This window comes from Penicillium samsonianum, assembly GCF_028829775.1.
Source record: "Penicillium samsonianum strain IBT 33392 chromosome Unknown utg000009l_segment0_segment0, whole genome shotgun sequence".
Lineage (NCBI taxonomy): Eukaryota > Fungi > Ascomycota > Eurotiomycetes > Eurotiales > Aspergillaceae > Penicillium > Penicillium samsonianum.
This window is the reverse complement of record NW_026643267.1, coordinates 721239-736418: the sequence shown is the minus strand read 5'-3', so window position 1 is coordinate 736418 and position 15180 is coordinate 721239. Positions and strand designations below refer to the sequence as shown.

General features: G+C 46.8%; 6 protein-coding genes across 6 annotated transcripts; 4 read left to right on the top strand and 2 right to left on the bottom strand.

Annotated features, from left to right (window-relative positions):
* Positions 1–253: 253 nt before the first annotated feature.
* N7471_013350 (peptidase family m3) lies at positions 254–1594 on the bottom strand (the record flags this gene model as incomplete). Its single annotated transcript, XM_057286069.1, has 1 exon — positions 254–1594. One exon carries the CDS (start codon positions 1592–1594, stop codon positions 254–256), a length of 1341 nt encoding a protein of 446 aa, XP_057129394.1.
* A 318-nt stretch (positions 1595–1912) lies between these two features.
* Positions 1913–2224, top strand: N7471_013349 (uncharacterized protein; the record flags this gene model as incomplete). The annotated part of the gene is made up of 1 exon (XM_057286068.1): positions 1913–2224. One exon carries the CDS (start codon positions 1913–1915, stop codon positions 2222–2224), a length of 312 nt encoding a protein of 103 aa, XP_057129393.1.
* A 387-nt stretch (positions 2225–2611) lies between these two features.
* Positions 2612–4163, top strand: N7471_013348 (transposase; the record flags this gene model as incomplete). The annotated part of the gene is made up of 2 exons (XM_057286067.1): positions 2612–2845; positions 2892–4163. 2 exons carry the CDS (start codon positions 2612–2614, stop codon positions 4161–4163), a joined length of 1506 nt encoding a protein of 501 aa, XP_057129392.1.
* An 849-nt stretch (positions 4164–5012) lies between these two features.
* N7471_013347 (uncharacterized protein) lies at positions 5013–9098 on the top strand (the record flags this gene model as incomplete). The annotated part of the gene is made up of 1 exon (XM_057286066.1): positions 5013–9098. One exon carries the CDS (start codon positions 5013–5015, stop codon positions 9096–9098), a length of 4086 nt encoding a protein of 1361 aa, XP_057129391.1.
* A 1089-nt stretch (positions 9099–10187) lies between these two features.
* Positions 10188–11023, top strand: N7471_013346 (uncharacterized protein; the record flags this gene model as incomplete). The annotated part of the gene is made up of 2 exons (XM_057286065.1): positions 10188–10586; positions 10670–11023. 2 exons carry the CDS (start codon positions 10188–10190, stop codon positions 11021–11023), a joined length of 753 nt encoding a protein of 250 aa, XP_057129390.1.
* Positions 11024–14244: 3221 nt separating this feature from the next.
* On the bottom strand, positions 14245–15170 carry N7471_013345 (ankyrin repeat domain-containing protein; the record flags this gene model as incomplete). Its single annotated transcript, XM_057286064.1, has 3 exons — positions 14245–14670; positions 14890–15047; positions 15131–15170. 3 exons carry the CDS (start codon positions 15168–15170, stop codon positions 14245–14247), a joined length of 624 nt encoding a protein of 207 aa, XP_057129389.1.
* Between the last annotated feature and the right edge of the window lie 10 nt (positions 15171–15180).

Here is a 15180-nt window from a genome sequence, read left to right as displayed (position 1 = left end):
GGTAGATAGCACAATATGATATATTGTCGCATGCCGTAGGCGGCCTATCCCAGGGCACCTCTGTACCAATGACTGGGATAATTGGTCTGGGCTCATCGTACTGATATCTCTCAGGCTTGCTGCGCTGCTAGGATACATAGATCGGCTCAAATGATGCTCATTCTTTCTAGTCTGCAGGGAATCACTTCTCTTGAGCCCTACATAAAATACGCTGATAGATTCGAATGAAGCGCTACTTGGGCGCATCTCTGTTCTATATCAAACGTCTCCCAAAGGTGCCCGCTTCGTCACGAATCTTCGCCGCCACTTCGATGCCTTCGAGTATTTTGGTATACCAATGTGCCTGTTTATTGATTTTGATGGAGGTCCCTGCGGCAGAAGATTCCTCATGCCCCTCATTAATGATCTCAGAAGAATGACCACTCCTATCACCAGAGGACGGCCTGGCTTCAATCATGGCCAGGCGTGTAGACTCCTCCCATTGTGCTCGATCTTCGCTTTCTTTGAGAATTGGATCAATCCATCTGAAGGCGCCATCACAGAATACAGTCGTGTCTTTTTCCATTGCTTCGTCGAATTTGAATGTGTCTGGATTCAGAGCTATGATTGTATTTAACATAGCTCTTCGAGAGGCAAGTTGAACTTCATAACGATCCATTCTCACCCCTGCGTAACCTTCCATCCAATTCTTCACGATCTTTTCTGGCGCAAAAGGGTATGTGTGCCAGAAAATGCAGAACATGATCCAGAAGGTGATGAAATACGAATCCCATCCCTTGAGTGTTGCAGCACCAATAGCAAAGCCCCATTGGCTTATAATGCACAGTCGCAATACAAACCGAAGTACTCCAGGTGTGCCAGTGGGACCTTTCGTGGAAAGAAGGGGATTGTTGAGGACAGAATTAAGGACGCTACTTTCGCCATAGAAGACTTGCCAGTTTGTTTCGTTCATATGCATTGCCGTGATGATAACTCGATTGTACTCGCTGCCACCTCTTGGTTGAAAATTTCGTCGCTCGCTTCCGTGGATAAAATAGACCACTGCGCCACTAAGTATTATAGTGGCTAGAAAACCGAGCGTGATATAGCAATGCAGCGCAACGCTTAGAGCGAACAGACCCAAGAAGAAGACCCAACCCATCACATGGGCTACAAGGAAATAGAGCGAGAACCCAGACCGGGACGATTGTTCAGTCCGATGCATGTGAATCACTTCAAGTTTTTGAATTCGTCTGTCCGGCTCGCTCATATTCTTGTGATTGTTGCGTATTTGTTTTGACTTGAGGGTTTCTAAGTACAGACGCAAAGTCTCAGGACTCGCCATGTGATACAAATCCCCATAGCGACCGTCTAGACAGAGAGGGCTCAGACTGGCACCAAAGTCATCAAGGTAGCAGTTATTTTGCGCCTTTCTGTTTGAGAGAAGCAAGCGGCTTGCAGAAGGTGTAATGGACCAACACCAGAGCGGTTGATTTCCGGTGAGCTGGAATGTGTGAAGAGTGCGCGGAACGTCAAGAAAGTCGATGACCGCAGAGAGAGGTAGAATACCCGCTAATTCTCCTGACCACGGATGGCTAGCCAATATGGCATCCATGGTGGCCCGCACACTTTCAAACATTATTTTAGAGATCAACGAGGCTGTGGGTAGCAACGGTCGAGTCGAGTATGTTAATTTCTGGATCAGCAATTCATTGAGTGCTCATTGAAATTAGATAGAGGGTAGAGCATAGAGCACTCGTGGATACGCAGAGTTATTGGTATGGTTGGGTTAAATGGGACTCAACGCTAAACTATATTAGGCCATCACATGATATCCAGATGTACCCTGTTTTTTAAATGGTCATTTACACCTACGTTTCATTACCAATTCCACTACCAAATCCAGCCTCTATATCCAATCTCTATATCCATCATGTCTATCATCTTCAATGCCCTGCCTCTCCCACCGCCTATCTCTGAATTCGGCGAGCCCTTCTATCGCTCAGCTGAGCAGGCTATTGAGGCTATCAACATGCATGCCCAGCCCCAGGGCTTCGCAGTTTCGAAGCGAGGCTCCCAGCCTAATCGTATCCAACTACGATGCGCCCGAAGTAGGGTCTACGATCCCCGAAAAACCACCCAACGCCGATCGACTACCCAATCAACCCAATGCCCATACCGTGCCACCATCCACCTACGTCCCGATACCGATACTATAAGCAATCACGGACTTTGGGATATCTAGGTCGTTGAAAGTGGCTATAACTATAATCGACAACCCGGACATACCTTCGCTATCCACCAAACAAGGCAGATCGATCGGTTTAGCTCCCAAATCATTGCTGGAATTTATGAAGGTTCCTCACCAACCCTAATACCACAAGGAATCAAGATTCAATGTGAAGCAACGAACGAAGAATTCACACTTAATCCTAAAAGGATAAAGCGTTTTATGTTCGAACATCGCCAATCAGAATTAGGAGGTTATTCGCAGATTCAAAACCTACTAAAGCAAGACAACAATCAATGGATTATCCACTACGATGTGGATAGAGAGGACCGATTAACCGCGGCATTCTTAATCCACCGTAGTTCAATTGAATTACTCCGGAGCAATCCCTTTTTTTTGTAGATGGACTACACCTACAAAACCAACCGATATCACTTCCCGCTACTTGATATTATCGGCGAGTCTTCGGTTGGTAAGAGTTTCTATATCGGGCTTACATTTATAGCCAATGAGAAAGAACTAGCCTACAAACAAGTGCTTCGGTGGCTAAAGGGGCTATTAAACCAGCAGCAAATCCCTTACCCGAAGACAATTATAACCGACAAAGAGAAGGCCTTACGGAATGCAGTTTCTAAGGTATATCCTTATCTCTTTACCCTTAATTTATACTAATAATAAATAGGTTTTCCCGGAAACTAAGACACTAATTTGCTATTGGCATATTATCAAAAACATCCAAGGCCGTCTACGCCCCCGAATTAACAAGGTTATTGCCGCTGAACAGCCGGCCCGGTCCCGTACATCTCAGGACCATAGAGATGCGGTTAATCAACAGTGGGACACTATGAAAATCCAGCTAGACCAAGTCTTCCTCGCACACACAAAGGAGGACCATGAACAACGCTGGCAGCGCTTCCGAGACCTTTATGACACACATTATGGAGATATCCTACGATATATTCATGATGAATGGATAAACCAGGTCCCCGAGGCCTTTCTCCGGTTCCACACAAAGGCTTATTTCCATTTAAATGAGCTATCAATATGCCGGGTGGAAGGCGCCCATTCAGCATTGAAGCGAGCCCTCCAAGCATCAAATGCTGATCTACTTTTAGTAGCTAATTCATTCGCAATCACTATTCAACGGCATGCCCAAGCGATTAAGAATATAATTCAGCTTCAAAAGACAAGAAAACAAGGCATCTTTCATAAATTCCTCCGACCCGTTGAGCATCAGATCTCGGAAAAGGCGATATATATGGCCGCCACCATATATAATCGCTTTATGCCTGATACAGATCTCAACAAACCCCGGATTCGTGAAGAATGTAGCGGGTTAGCTATTCACACAACAGGTATTCCATGCATCCACACTATACTAAGCGCTGAGAGGGGTCCAGGCCTCTCAGTAGCTAATTTCCATCCCCACTGGCATCTTCCAGCAGCTATTCCAGCAGCTATTCCGGCATCGACCTGGAATCCGCCTATTCCGGCATCTCAGGTGCAGAACCCGGCTAAGGCCGTCACCCGAGGCCGCCCTCCGGCCTCATCCGCGCGGCAGGCCATTTCCCAGACCATTTTCCAGACCATTTCACAGACCATTTCACAGACCATTTCCCAGACCATTTCCCAGACCCAGCGCTCAGCCCAGCGCTCACCATCTCAATTTGAGATCATCGAACAGCAGATTATAGCTGGGAACCAGGCTTTTGAGGCATCACGGGCGGCCTCACGGGCGGCCTCGCAGGCATCTCAGGCATCTCAGGCATCTCAGGCATCTCAGGCATCTCAGGCATCTCAGGCATCGGGGGCATCGGGGGCATCGGGGGCATCGGGGGCAGGGTGGGATACTTCAGAGGATGAAGGGCCAAGAAGATCAGGCCGGGCGCCTAGGCCAAAGAGAAGAAGAACGGACGAGACGTCCCAGGGCGAGACGACAGAGACAGACCGATAAATGCATGTAAATAGCTTCAAAAAATGGAGATTTAATTCAGTGGGGCGGGCATGTTCCAATTACTATGGGGATTACTGAGAAATGGAAACACAGGATTACCATTTAAAAAACAGGGTACATCTGGATATCATGTGATGGCCTAATATAGTTTAGCGTTGAGTCCCATTTAACCCAACCATTGGTATTTAGGGAATGTAAGCTGATGACTGGGCAGGGCAGAATCACCTGTGTTTGAGCTATAGTACCCCTCCAAGGCTCAGCCGCAGCGACGCGCGCGCTCATTCGGTCTCATAATTCAGCCTCTAGTTTGATTGCATCGTCACTGGAAAGGCCCAGCGCCAAGCCGCAAACATCACTACATTGCATATTATTATGCATGATAATAATAGCAGGACGCGACAACTCAACATTGGTTTTTAGGCGTGTTGCTCTTGAGATTTTGTTGCCCTTTTACATTCAATCGGTTTGTTATTACGGAGTACTCAATTCCTTTCTAGTCGGGCGAAGCGTGAATCGTGGCAGCCGCACGAACCCTTGATTCCCACTCTCAAATAATTGGTCCGCACCATAGCCCCTCAAACACTAGACCCCTGCCCGCGGGTGCCTAGGTGCCCATATGCACTTAGTCGGAAATTATCCATCGGCCCCCGATGCTCTGGAGATACGGGCGTGCGCCATTCCCGCCCGTCTGCAAAATTCAAACAGAGAGCCACCATGATACAAATCATTGACACTGTATCAGTGCTTCCAAATTCCACATACCACTGGTGTTTCTAAATTTTTTTTCTTTTCTCGAAAACTATCACTATCGGCCCAATTGATCACAATTCATATACGCTCTATTAAGCCATGTCGTTGCCCTTGGAAACAGTGCAGGCAGTACATGCAGCTACGGAAAAGCTGGGCTTTTGTCGCAACCGCGTTTGGGCGATAGCCAAGAGCTTACCAGGAGGTGCCAAAGAATTCCCAAAATTACTCCCTCGGCGAGACACACTATCCTTCAAAGTGAGCCGGGAAGACCATGATCTTTGCACTTTCGACTTCTGCGAGCAATCTCGAGTGAATTTCACTCTGATGAAGCAGCGGCACGAGAAACCTTGTGAAGAAGCACGCTGCGATCCTCGAATTTTCCGTCCAGACGATGTCGCGGAAGCTGTCCGAAATGAGCGACTCGTTGTGTGGAATTTTGGAACAAACCCAGAAGTTCTTAAACTTAACAAGCCCTATATGGCGATCTCCCATGTATGGTCGGACGGTACTGGCGCCGGAAACCAACTCCCAGGTCACGTGAACAACTGCCTGCTTGAGTTCTTTCACGGATTCGCTCAGAAGTTCAACTGTGAGGGTATATGGTGGGATACAATCTGCATTCCAATGACAAAGGACCTTCGTGAAAAAGCTTTGAAAGACATGCACCAAAATTACAAGACCGCGGCAGTTACACTAGTGCACGACTGCTTTCTGAGAGACTGCAAATGGATCGATGCAGACTCAGCGTGCTTTTACATTGTCCTGTCTCCATGGTTCAGCCGAGGTTGGACAGCATTGGAGTTGATAATGTCTCCCAATGTCCAAGTCATTTTCAGAGATGACGATGGTCCGATCACGAAGGATCTAGATAAAGACATACTGGAAGCAAAGAGCAATGATTCTTCTTCCCCTTTTCATGGAGTTGCGAGACGAATGCTCCAACGACTTCGAGGGAAGAAAGTTGGACAATTGAATGATCTCCTCGCGATTCTCGGTTCACGCCACACTTCTTGGCCAAGGGACATGGCAATCATCTCCGGACTTATGATGGGAATTGAATTGCCAGAAACCTTTGCACATCAGAAGATCTACCAAGAGATTCTACAGGAACTTGGGGAAATATCACATGCGCATCTGTTCCATAATTCAGCGACCATGGCGAATGGATACAACTGGTGTCCTACAAACATCTATGACCTGCCTGTTACACTTCCAGAAAAGTTCCTTCAGATTGAAAAGAATGGGAATTTGTTTGGCGAGTGGGATATTATGCCTCTCGATCACATCAAAGATGAAAGGTTTATCTTGGGTCATGCCCATCCGATGATCGCAGCAAAGGTTGAACTCGCTCGATATGAGAAAGATTGGCATATTGTGCTCATTGAGCCTGGGTCCAGCCCTAAAGGGGCTGGGATAAGCAGGGGCCTTTTAGTCAAACCATCGGTCAGGGGCGATAAGGACCTTATCGATTGCTATTGTGATTATGTTGGTCCGGTTTATTTCCATCCACCGTTGATGAGTTCAGAGGTCGAAGTCGTTGGCCAGATTTTTTCGTTCAAGAACGTTCACATTGGTCGCAACGAGAACATTCACAACAACAGCACCCAAAACACCAATGCGAAAGAGAAGGTTCAGAGCATGATTGAGCGCATGAAGATCAGTTCATCAAAAACGCAACCCGAAAAACGACCGAAAGTGTCAAGGGATTTTGGCCTCGGTGAATATGACCAAACGAAACTGGAGGAAGAGCTTATCAAGGCTGCCAGAGCTGGCGTCTATGAAAAAGTCGAAATTCTCCTCAAGAAGGTGAACAACCCAAGCAAGACTGATGCGTCCGGATGGTCCGCATTACATCATGCTGTTTGGAATGGCAAACCGGAAGTAGTCAATCTACTGGTCAAAAGTTTGTCTCTCAGACAAAGGACTGATCGTGGCGAGGAACCACTTCACCTCGCAGCAGCTCGTGGCAATGAACAGCTGGTGGTCATGTTGCTAGAAGGTTCTACTCTCGACTTAAAGCGGAAACAAGATGGATTGAACGCCCTTCACCTCGCGGCCATAAGTGGCTTCGCTGGGATCGTGGATAAAATTTTGCAGGGAAATTGGGCAGTCAACGCAACCGATAATAGACAACAAACGGCACTACACATGGCATCCTTTTGCGGCAATGAAGATCTAGTGCATGTCTTAACCAAGCATGGAGCTGATCATGCTCTCGAGGACATCAGTGGGGAAACCGCTTTGTCCTTTGCAGTTTTCAAGGGCCACGGAAAGACTGCGAAGGTACTTATAGAAGCAAGTGCGGAGTTAAATGGCCAATATAAGCATTGCACCTCTCTACTTCATTTCGCAGTAGAATCTAATAGAATTATGGCTATTAAGATTCTTTGCGACCTGAAAGCGGATCTCGAGGTTCGTGATGATTATGACAGGACTCCTCTTCATCAGGCGGCTAGTTCTGACCTCGTTGAAGCTATCAAGACGCTCGTGGTCTTTAAGGCGGATATTGACGCCCGAGATGAGGACCGACGGACTCCTCTTCATCTGGCGGCTTATCATAGCCATCTTGAAGCTATTCAGACGCTCGTGGCCCTTGGGGCGGATATTGAAGCTCAAGGTGAGGACTGCCAGACTCCTCTTCATCTAGTAGCTATGTTGGGGGATGTTGAAGTTATCGAGACGCTCGTGGACCTGAAAGCAGATATTAAAGCCCGAGATCAGGACCGCCGGACTCCTCTTCATCTGGCGGCTAATTATAGCAATCCTGAAGCTATCAAGGCGCTCAAGGCCCTTGGGGCGGATATTGAAGCCCGAGATAAGGATGGCCAAACTCCTCTTCATCTAGCTGACTTTCCTGAAGCTATCAAGGTGCTCGAGGCCCTTGGGGCGGATATTGAAGCCCAAGATAAGGATGGCCAAACTCCTCTTCATCTGGCGGCTAAGTATGACCGTCCTGAAGCTATCAAGGCGCTCGAGGCCCTTGGGGCGGATATTAAAGCCCGAGATCAGGACCGCCGGACTCCTCTTCATCTGGCGGCTAATTATAGCAATCCTAAAGCTATCAAGGCGCTCAAGGCCCTTGGGGCGGATATTGAAGCCCGAGATCAGGACCGCCGGACTCCTCTTCATCTGGCGGCTAAGTATGATCGTCCTGAAGCTATCAAGGCGCTCAAGGCCCTTGGGGCGGATATTGAAGCCCGAGATAAGGATGGCCAAACTCCTCTTCATCTAGCTGACTTTCCTGAAGCTATCAAGGTGCTCGAGGCCCTTGGGGCGGATATTGAAGCCCAAGATAAGGATGGCCAAACTCCTCTTCATCTGGCGGCTAAGTATGACCGTCCTGAAGCTATCAAGGCGCTCGAGGCCCTTGGGGCGGATATTAAAGCCCGAGATCAGGACCGCCGGACTCCTCTTCATCTGGCGGCTAATTATAGCAATCCTGAAGCTATCAAGGCGCTCAAGGCCCTTGGGCCGGATATTGAAGCCCGAGATAAGGATGGCCAAACTCCTCTTCATCTAGCTGACTTTCCTGAAGCTATCAAGGTGCTCGAGGCCCTTGGGGCGGATATTGAAGCCCAAGATAAGGATGGCCAAACTCCTCTTCATCTGGCGGCTAAGTATGACCGTCCTGAAGCTATCAAGGCGCTCGAGGCCCTTGGGGCGGATATTAAAGCCCGAGATCAGGACCGCCGGACTCCTCTTCATCTGGCGGCTAATTATAGCAATCCTGAAGCTATCAAGGCGCTCAAGGCCCTTGGGCCGGATATTGAAGCCCGAGATCAGGACCGCCGGACTCCTCTTCATCTGGCGGCTAAGTATGACCGTCCTGAAGCTATCAAGGCGCTCGAGGCCCTTGGGGCGGATATTGAAGCCCAAGATAAGGATGGCCAAACTCCTCTTCATCTGGCGGCTAATTATAGCAATCCTGAAGCTATCAAGGCGCTCGAGGCCCTTGGGGCGGATATTGAAGCCCAAGATAAGAAAAAACGGACTCTGCTTCATCATGCGGGTAGTTCTGATCATGTTGAAGTTATCAAGACGCTCTTGGAATTTAAGGCGGATGTTGAAGCCCGAACCAATGAAGGCTGGACTCCACTTCGTTTGGCGGAGAAATTCCATCATGTTACGCCTATCGAGATACTTCGCGGCCTCAAAACTGATTCTCGATATGTGCAGCTGCCTTGAGATGTTTGAGGCACAACTTAGCAATTCGCTTCTCTGCCTCTAGGGTGAGACTAGTGGGTGGTATAACCTCCTCAAGTGAAAAAAATGTTTAAATTCGGAGAGATACCCTTCCTTTTGCACGCAAATCACGTATCGATATGGCGCATCCTTTGAACTGAGCACCTCTGCCTCTGTGAAAGGTGACAGTACCTTGCCACTACTCGAGAAAGATACCCGCCATTCAAGGACTGCTGTAGTGGTATAACCGTGGAAAACAAGCCGAGCGGGTACATAACGGAATCAATTTGTTGTCTTCTTCCCACGCGTTTTCTACGCGCTTTTCTCCCATCTTTCATGTCTTTTTTCGTATCTTTCTGTATCTCCAAGGCCATATATATAACCATATAGAAATCTCAATATTTGGCAGTTTTTAGAAAATTATTATCTCATGCTGGGTTCACCTGTCTATAGGATAATAACCATGAAAAATTTCCTAAAGTAAAAGGAGATTCTATATCATGGGTCTGGGGGTGGAGCAATGTGTCCCCTAGGAAGAGCAGTATACCCCCAAGCAGACGAAGTGCGATCGGGGCAGGATGAAGGGAAGTGTGATGCGAAGGCTAGACAATACTGTATATAGATCTGTTTGGTGTTGATACAAGCACATACGACCATAGGGTGTGGAAAACAGGGCTTCCCGTCCGCTCAGCCGTCGACTGACGCCGAAAGTGGCAGCCATTTGGTAAAACCAAATTGTATAGTAGCAAATTATTGCATTACCACTTGGGAATTGTGCATGAAGAACAGCTCATACTTGCATATCCCCTCTTTTCCCAACTTCGTCTACAAATACAGACTTTACTATGCTACCTATTTTCAACTCAATCATTTTAATTAGTCTGCTCTGATTCATCTCTTGTGCCATTGTCAAAGGCGTTCAAAATGACCGGAAGCCTCTCATGTCAGATTCAAGCAAGTTCGGTATGTCTGAACTCTGGCCAGAATTTCCCGAAAATCGAGTACAATCAGCCACGGTCATCGTGAGGGCTTCAAACTATTTTACTCGAAATTAACTGACTTCTCAATTTCTGTAGATCATACGAACATCCAATGGTCACACTATGTATTGGAGAGAAGGAGTATGGTGTTTTGGGGTCTCATATTCGGAAGTACCCTCTATTAGGTCGAAGTTTCCCCCCAAATACATATATCACACTTTCCGATATTCATGGAGATGTCGGCCACACCTTAGTTCATTTCTTATACTCGGGTACTTACGAGACGATCAATTCGCCACTTGATGAAAATATATCCTACATCGAACGAGAATATCGAAGAAGTGTTCTGGTCTACCATGCGTCTAGGATGTACAACATTACCGACCTCGAGATCCTTGCCAGGAAGTATATTGAACACTTCGACGAAGCGATCTCTACCTTTGAAATTCTGCGTTCGATTGGAGAAATATTTCCCAAGCTTCCTGAAGACGAAGTCTGGCTTCCAAGCTACGTGAAAAAAGTCTTACGGCGCTCATTTGTGTCAGGCAATTCACGATTCTTACCTCTACTGAACACCTGGTGGTGATTGAACAGTGGTCTATCACCTCTGAAGAGTTTCCAATTCCCGAAGAGTGTCCTGCTCCTGAAGAGTGTTCTGCTCCTGAAGAGTGTCCTGCTCCTGAAGAGTGTCCTGCCCCCGAAGAGTGTCCTGCCCCCGAAGAGTGTCCTGCTGAGTGGCATGCTGGACCAAACGAGCCAGATGCTGCGGCTGCCGGTCAGGCCGATCCCAAAGACAGCCTGGCGAAGATCTTGCTGCCGGATGTCGCTCTATATCACGATTGGGAAACTCTGTCGTCGGTAAAGAGGAGCAAAAGGATCAAGAGACTGAAGAAGAAAGGTCTACCGATCCCGAACGCGAACGGCGTTATTTCAATTTCGTTGTTATAAATACTCTGTCCTTGTCTTGCCCTTTTGGCTTTCCTTAATCACCAACTTACCATTACGAGATCCATGTTCCCGTGGCAATAATACCTATAATATATCTCCCTTACAGTCGGACACGCCTATATATTGTAGTGGATAAGCGGGTAAATTGAAGAGACGGCATGATTGAATATCTGCCAAAAGCCATGGGGTGTAGCTATGTTATTAATTGCGAATGAGAGGGACGGGCAGGATGAGCTGAAAGCGGCTAGCGTTTCTCTGTACTCTGCTCAGAGTTGTTTTGCACGACCGAGGTACAAATCATCCAGCAATTGCTGTCCCTGCTCAAACTTAGCAGGACCAAGCCTTACAGCTGCAAACATTCTGCGTATACGCATAAATCGTACTTTATCATTAGCGATGATTCTATTTAATGAGCCGCTAGGAGTAGATAAAAACAAGAGTCAGGAACTTCGGTATTTCGTATATCCTCGCTTTGCGCAAGCCGGCGACTGGTGTAGGAGATATTGTTCTTTTTGAGGAGCAGCGCGAACAAACTCTTCAATGTCCGCGCCCAGTAACATCGCCACCGTTTCGATTGAGCTCTGCTTGCCAGTCGTTCCATGACCTAGGATAGAGGACGAAACGTGCAGGCCGGGACCAACACGGAGATAAGAGACCCCCTCCCCCGTGATATCCTGTCCGCGCGACGCAGATGCTGTAGCAGCAAACCCCGTATCCAATCGATCATGAAGCCAACAAGGATTTCGGTCACAAGGCGCCTTTGGTTACAAGGATCATGACTGCGTAGATCTCCGGAATGAGTAAGACCACGTCCCTGCTATTCCTGGAGAACTGCAAGTCTGCACATCAAGATTTCAGTGCATCTTGGCAAGAAAAAGTGCAGCTGACGGTTTCACCGAAGCACTGGAAAACCCGCAATTTGAGCAATCAGTTTGTTGGGACTTCAGGTCCCCGGAACTGAGGTTCCATACCAAAGCGATGATGAGGGGGGATGAATTTGATATGGGAAGTTTGATATGAGGCACTTTTGAAAGAAAGCAAATTGGAGGATTTTTGTGAGAATTTGTGGATTTGATAGACAGGTCTTAGGCAGTGCTGAAGGGGTGTTGAGGCCTTAGGTGTCAATTCTGCAGTTCTGTAGATAACTTCCTTATCTCTCTCGATAGTCACAATACACCAGTTATTGTGCATGGACTCGCACCAGAGCAGAACTTGCTCGCTTTTGGCTGGGGCCTAGTGAAATGCGACATGGCGCAACATCAATTATCGTAATAAATTTGAAATCCCTAATCACATGTTAGCCATGTATGTATAGACCAGCTGCTTCTTTTGCGGTGGAAAATCCTCAATAGTGTGGCCCAAGCTGTAGGCAAGGGTTCACATAGAGTCGTGTTATTTGGCATTACGTCATGGAAAGAGATAGGAAAACGCCATACTAAAGGCCCTAAGGCGAGAAAGACGAGTTCAAATGCTAACTTAAGATCGCTTCTTCCCAGATTCTGCAAATTGCATGGTTCTTCCTTTCCTGTGATTCACATGCAGCAGGGATTCCTCGTCTCCGAGTTTTTTGCGTCTGAAAATGGCATTGAATCGCTGTTCAATTGTGTCTTCTAACTAGATCATGGAGTTAGTTCAAAAATCGTGGTTTTTGCCAGCAAACGAAATAAATAGAAACCAAACCACTTACGCCCTTTTTGCTCTTGAATAAAACCCATATAGACAATGTCAAAATGGTAGTGCCTACAGCAAATGGGATGTATAGCCACCAAGACGGGTTCGACTCGAGCAGGTCGATGTTCATTCCAAATAGACTCTAAAAGCCACCATGAGTCACGATAATTCCACGAGTCTGCAAGTTTATCATGAGGGATTCTCACCGCAATAAATATAAGTGGTAGGAAAACGAACTTTGCTCGTAGTCAGCAATTGATTGAATTGGAATTGAGCTAAAGCTTACAGTGATCCAACTGAGACGTTTCATACTCTTGTTCATAGATATGGATTTCTGTGCCTCTGCGATAGAGGTCAGATTAAATTGCTATTATAATGTCAGTAATATTCAATATATAATAGGATGTGAAGATGACTAGTTGAATCAGCTCTTGAGAGGCTAGGTTTAAAGACAAAATCTTTTCTTTGACCTTTCTATCTGTATTCTCGATTTCACGCATAAAGTTGGTGATAAATTCGGTGCTCGTTTTTATAGTGTTGTCTTCCTGGAGAATTTGTCTGTTTCTTTTATCGCACAATGATCTAAGGGTTTCCATTTGCATTATATGCACCCTTTTGAAATCGGTCCATATTTCTGCATCGCTTAAATGGATCTTGATGATATCTGTGCTTCTTCCGTTAGAACGAAATGTCTCCCTCCGCTAGTAAATGATTAGTTAGGCTAGCTAAACAAGTGGTTAAATTCCATACCATATTAGAAAGATGATCTTCTATAGCCTCAAAAATATCATTTCATTCATCCTCTAGCTGCCGGGTGCAAGGATAAAAGAGCTTAGTCGGCGAATTTGAAATTTCGCAATACTCCAATGTCGTAAATAAGATTTTGGATTCAAGTATTGGATTTCCGGACGTCGATCCCGGGTTGGGCTGATTAGACTTAGCTAAAAGCCAAATGATGGCATAATTCTTTCGTTCTATCTTTAGAGCTGACAGCTGATTAGATGGAGGGAGTAGTTGATATGAGGGTAGTGATATACGGCACTCGAGAAAACCTTTCGTGTCATTAGTATCAGGGTCTTAAGACGAGTGAAGGTGACATGCACTAACATTCAGTTCGAGAAGGCTGACGTAGAGCAACTGCACCTGGGATTTCATTTAGCTATACTTTCCAATTCCAGAGATCAGGTTTCCCTTCTCAGCTCCTCCGGTTTCCGTTTCCTCATAACCTTACGCCACCATCGCTAGGAGACCCCTATAGAATAAGATTGACTGAGAAGACTATCGTTTTCAAGAAGCCTATAAGGTTCAGCTAACATTCTGATTATGAGAATGATAAAAACTCACACGACTGCCCTCTCTGAAATAGCAGTAGCGACACACTTATCACCCTATGCTGATACGCTTGGTGTGGAGAAAACCAAGGAATATGACATCGCATTAAAATGTTGCGTTAATTCCTGATCATCCTTGATTTGCACTAGAGCTAGAATAATATTCCTTTTCGTCCTAGAGGGGACGCAAGCTCTCCAGTCTGTTGCATTTATAAAACCTTAGGTGACATGAGGGAAAAGGTAGCTCATCATTCTGAAATCTTTTAACTGGGAGGCGCGCTGAAATGGAGTGATTTTGTTGAAATTTTCAATGTCAACATCAGCACCATGATTGATAAGCCATTCTGCAGCCCCTAAATCGCGATTCTCAACAGCAAGGTGTAAAGGGATACATCCATCAATGTCTTCTTTGTTGATAGAATTGTGCATGAGGGCCCATGCGTCCACATTTCCGTTCTTGGCAGCTGGGTTCAACGAATTTTCCAGGATCTTAAAGGCCGCCAGGAAGTGAGAAGCAGCGATATGAAGTGGCGTTTGCTTGAAAACATCAGCTTTGTCTATGTAAAAATGTGCGCCGGTTTCAAGAAGTAAATTCGGTTTTTTTGTGTCCTCGCAAGCGATAGCAGAATGTAGCAATGATGCGCCCTAGGAGTCAACTATAGGAATGCCAAAAGTCGCCCCCTAGTCAAGGAGCAGCTTGACAACATCCGGGTGTCCACGGCTTGCTGCGGCTTAGAGAGCACTTCCAATTGTACCACCTTGGCCGTTCACATCGACCCCCTGGTTAAGGAGCAGCTTGATAACATCCAGGTGTCCAAGCCATGCTGCGGCTTGGAGAGCAGTTCCATATTTACCACCTCAGACGTTCACATCGGCCCCCTGGTCAAGGAGCAGCTTGACAACATCCAGGTGTCCACCCCATGCTGCGACTTGGAGAGCAGTGCCATATTTATCACCTTGGCTGTTCACATCGGCCCCCTGGTTAAGGAGCAGCTTGACAACATCTAGGTTTCCACCCCATACTGCGGCTTAGAGAGCAGTGCCATATTCACCACCTTAGCCGTTCACATCGGCCCTCTAGTCGAGGAGCAGCTTGACGACATACAGGTGTCCACGGCATGCTGCGGCTTGGAGAGCGGTGCCATATTCACCACC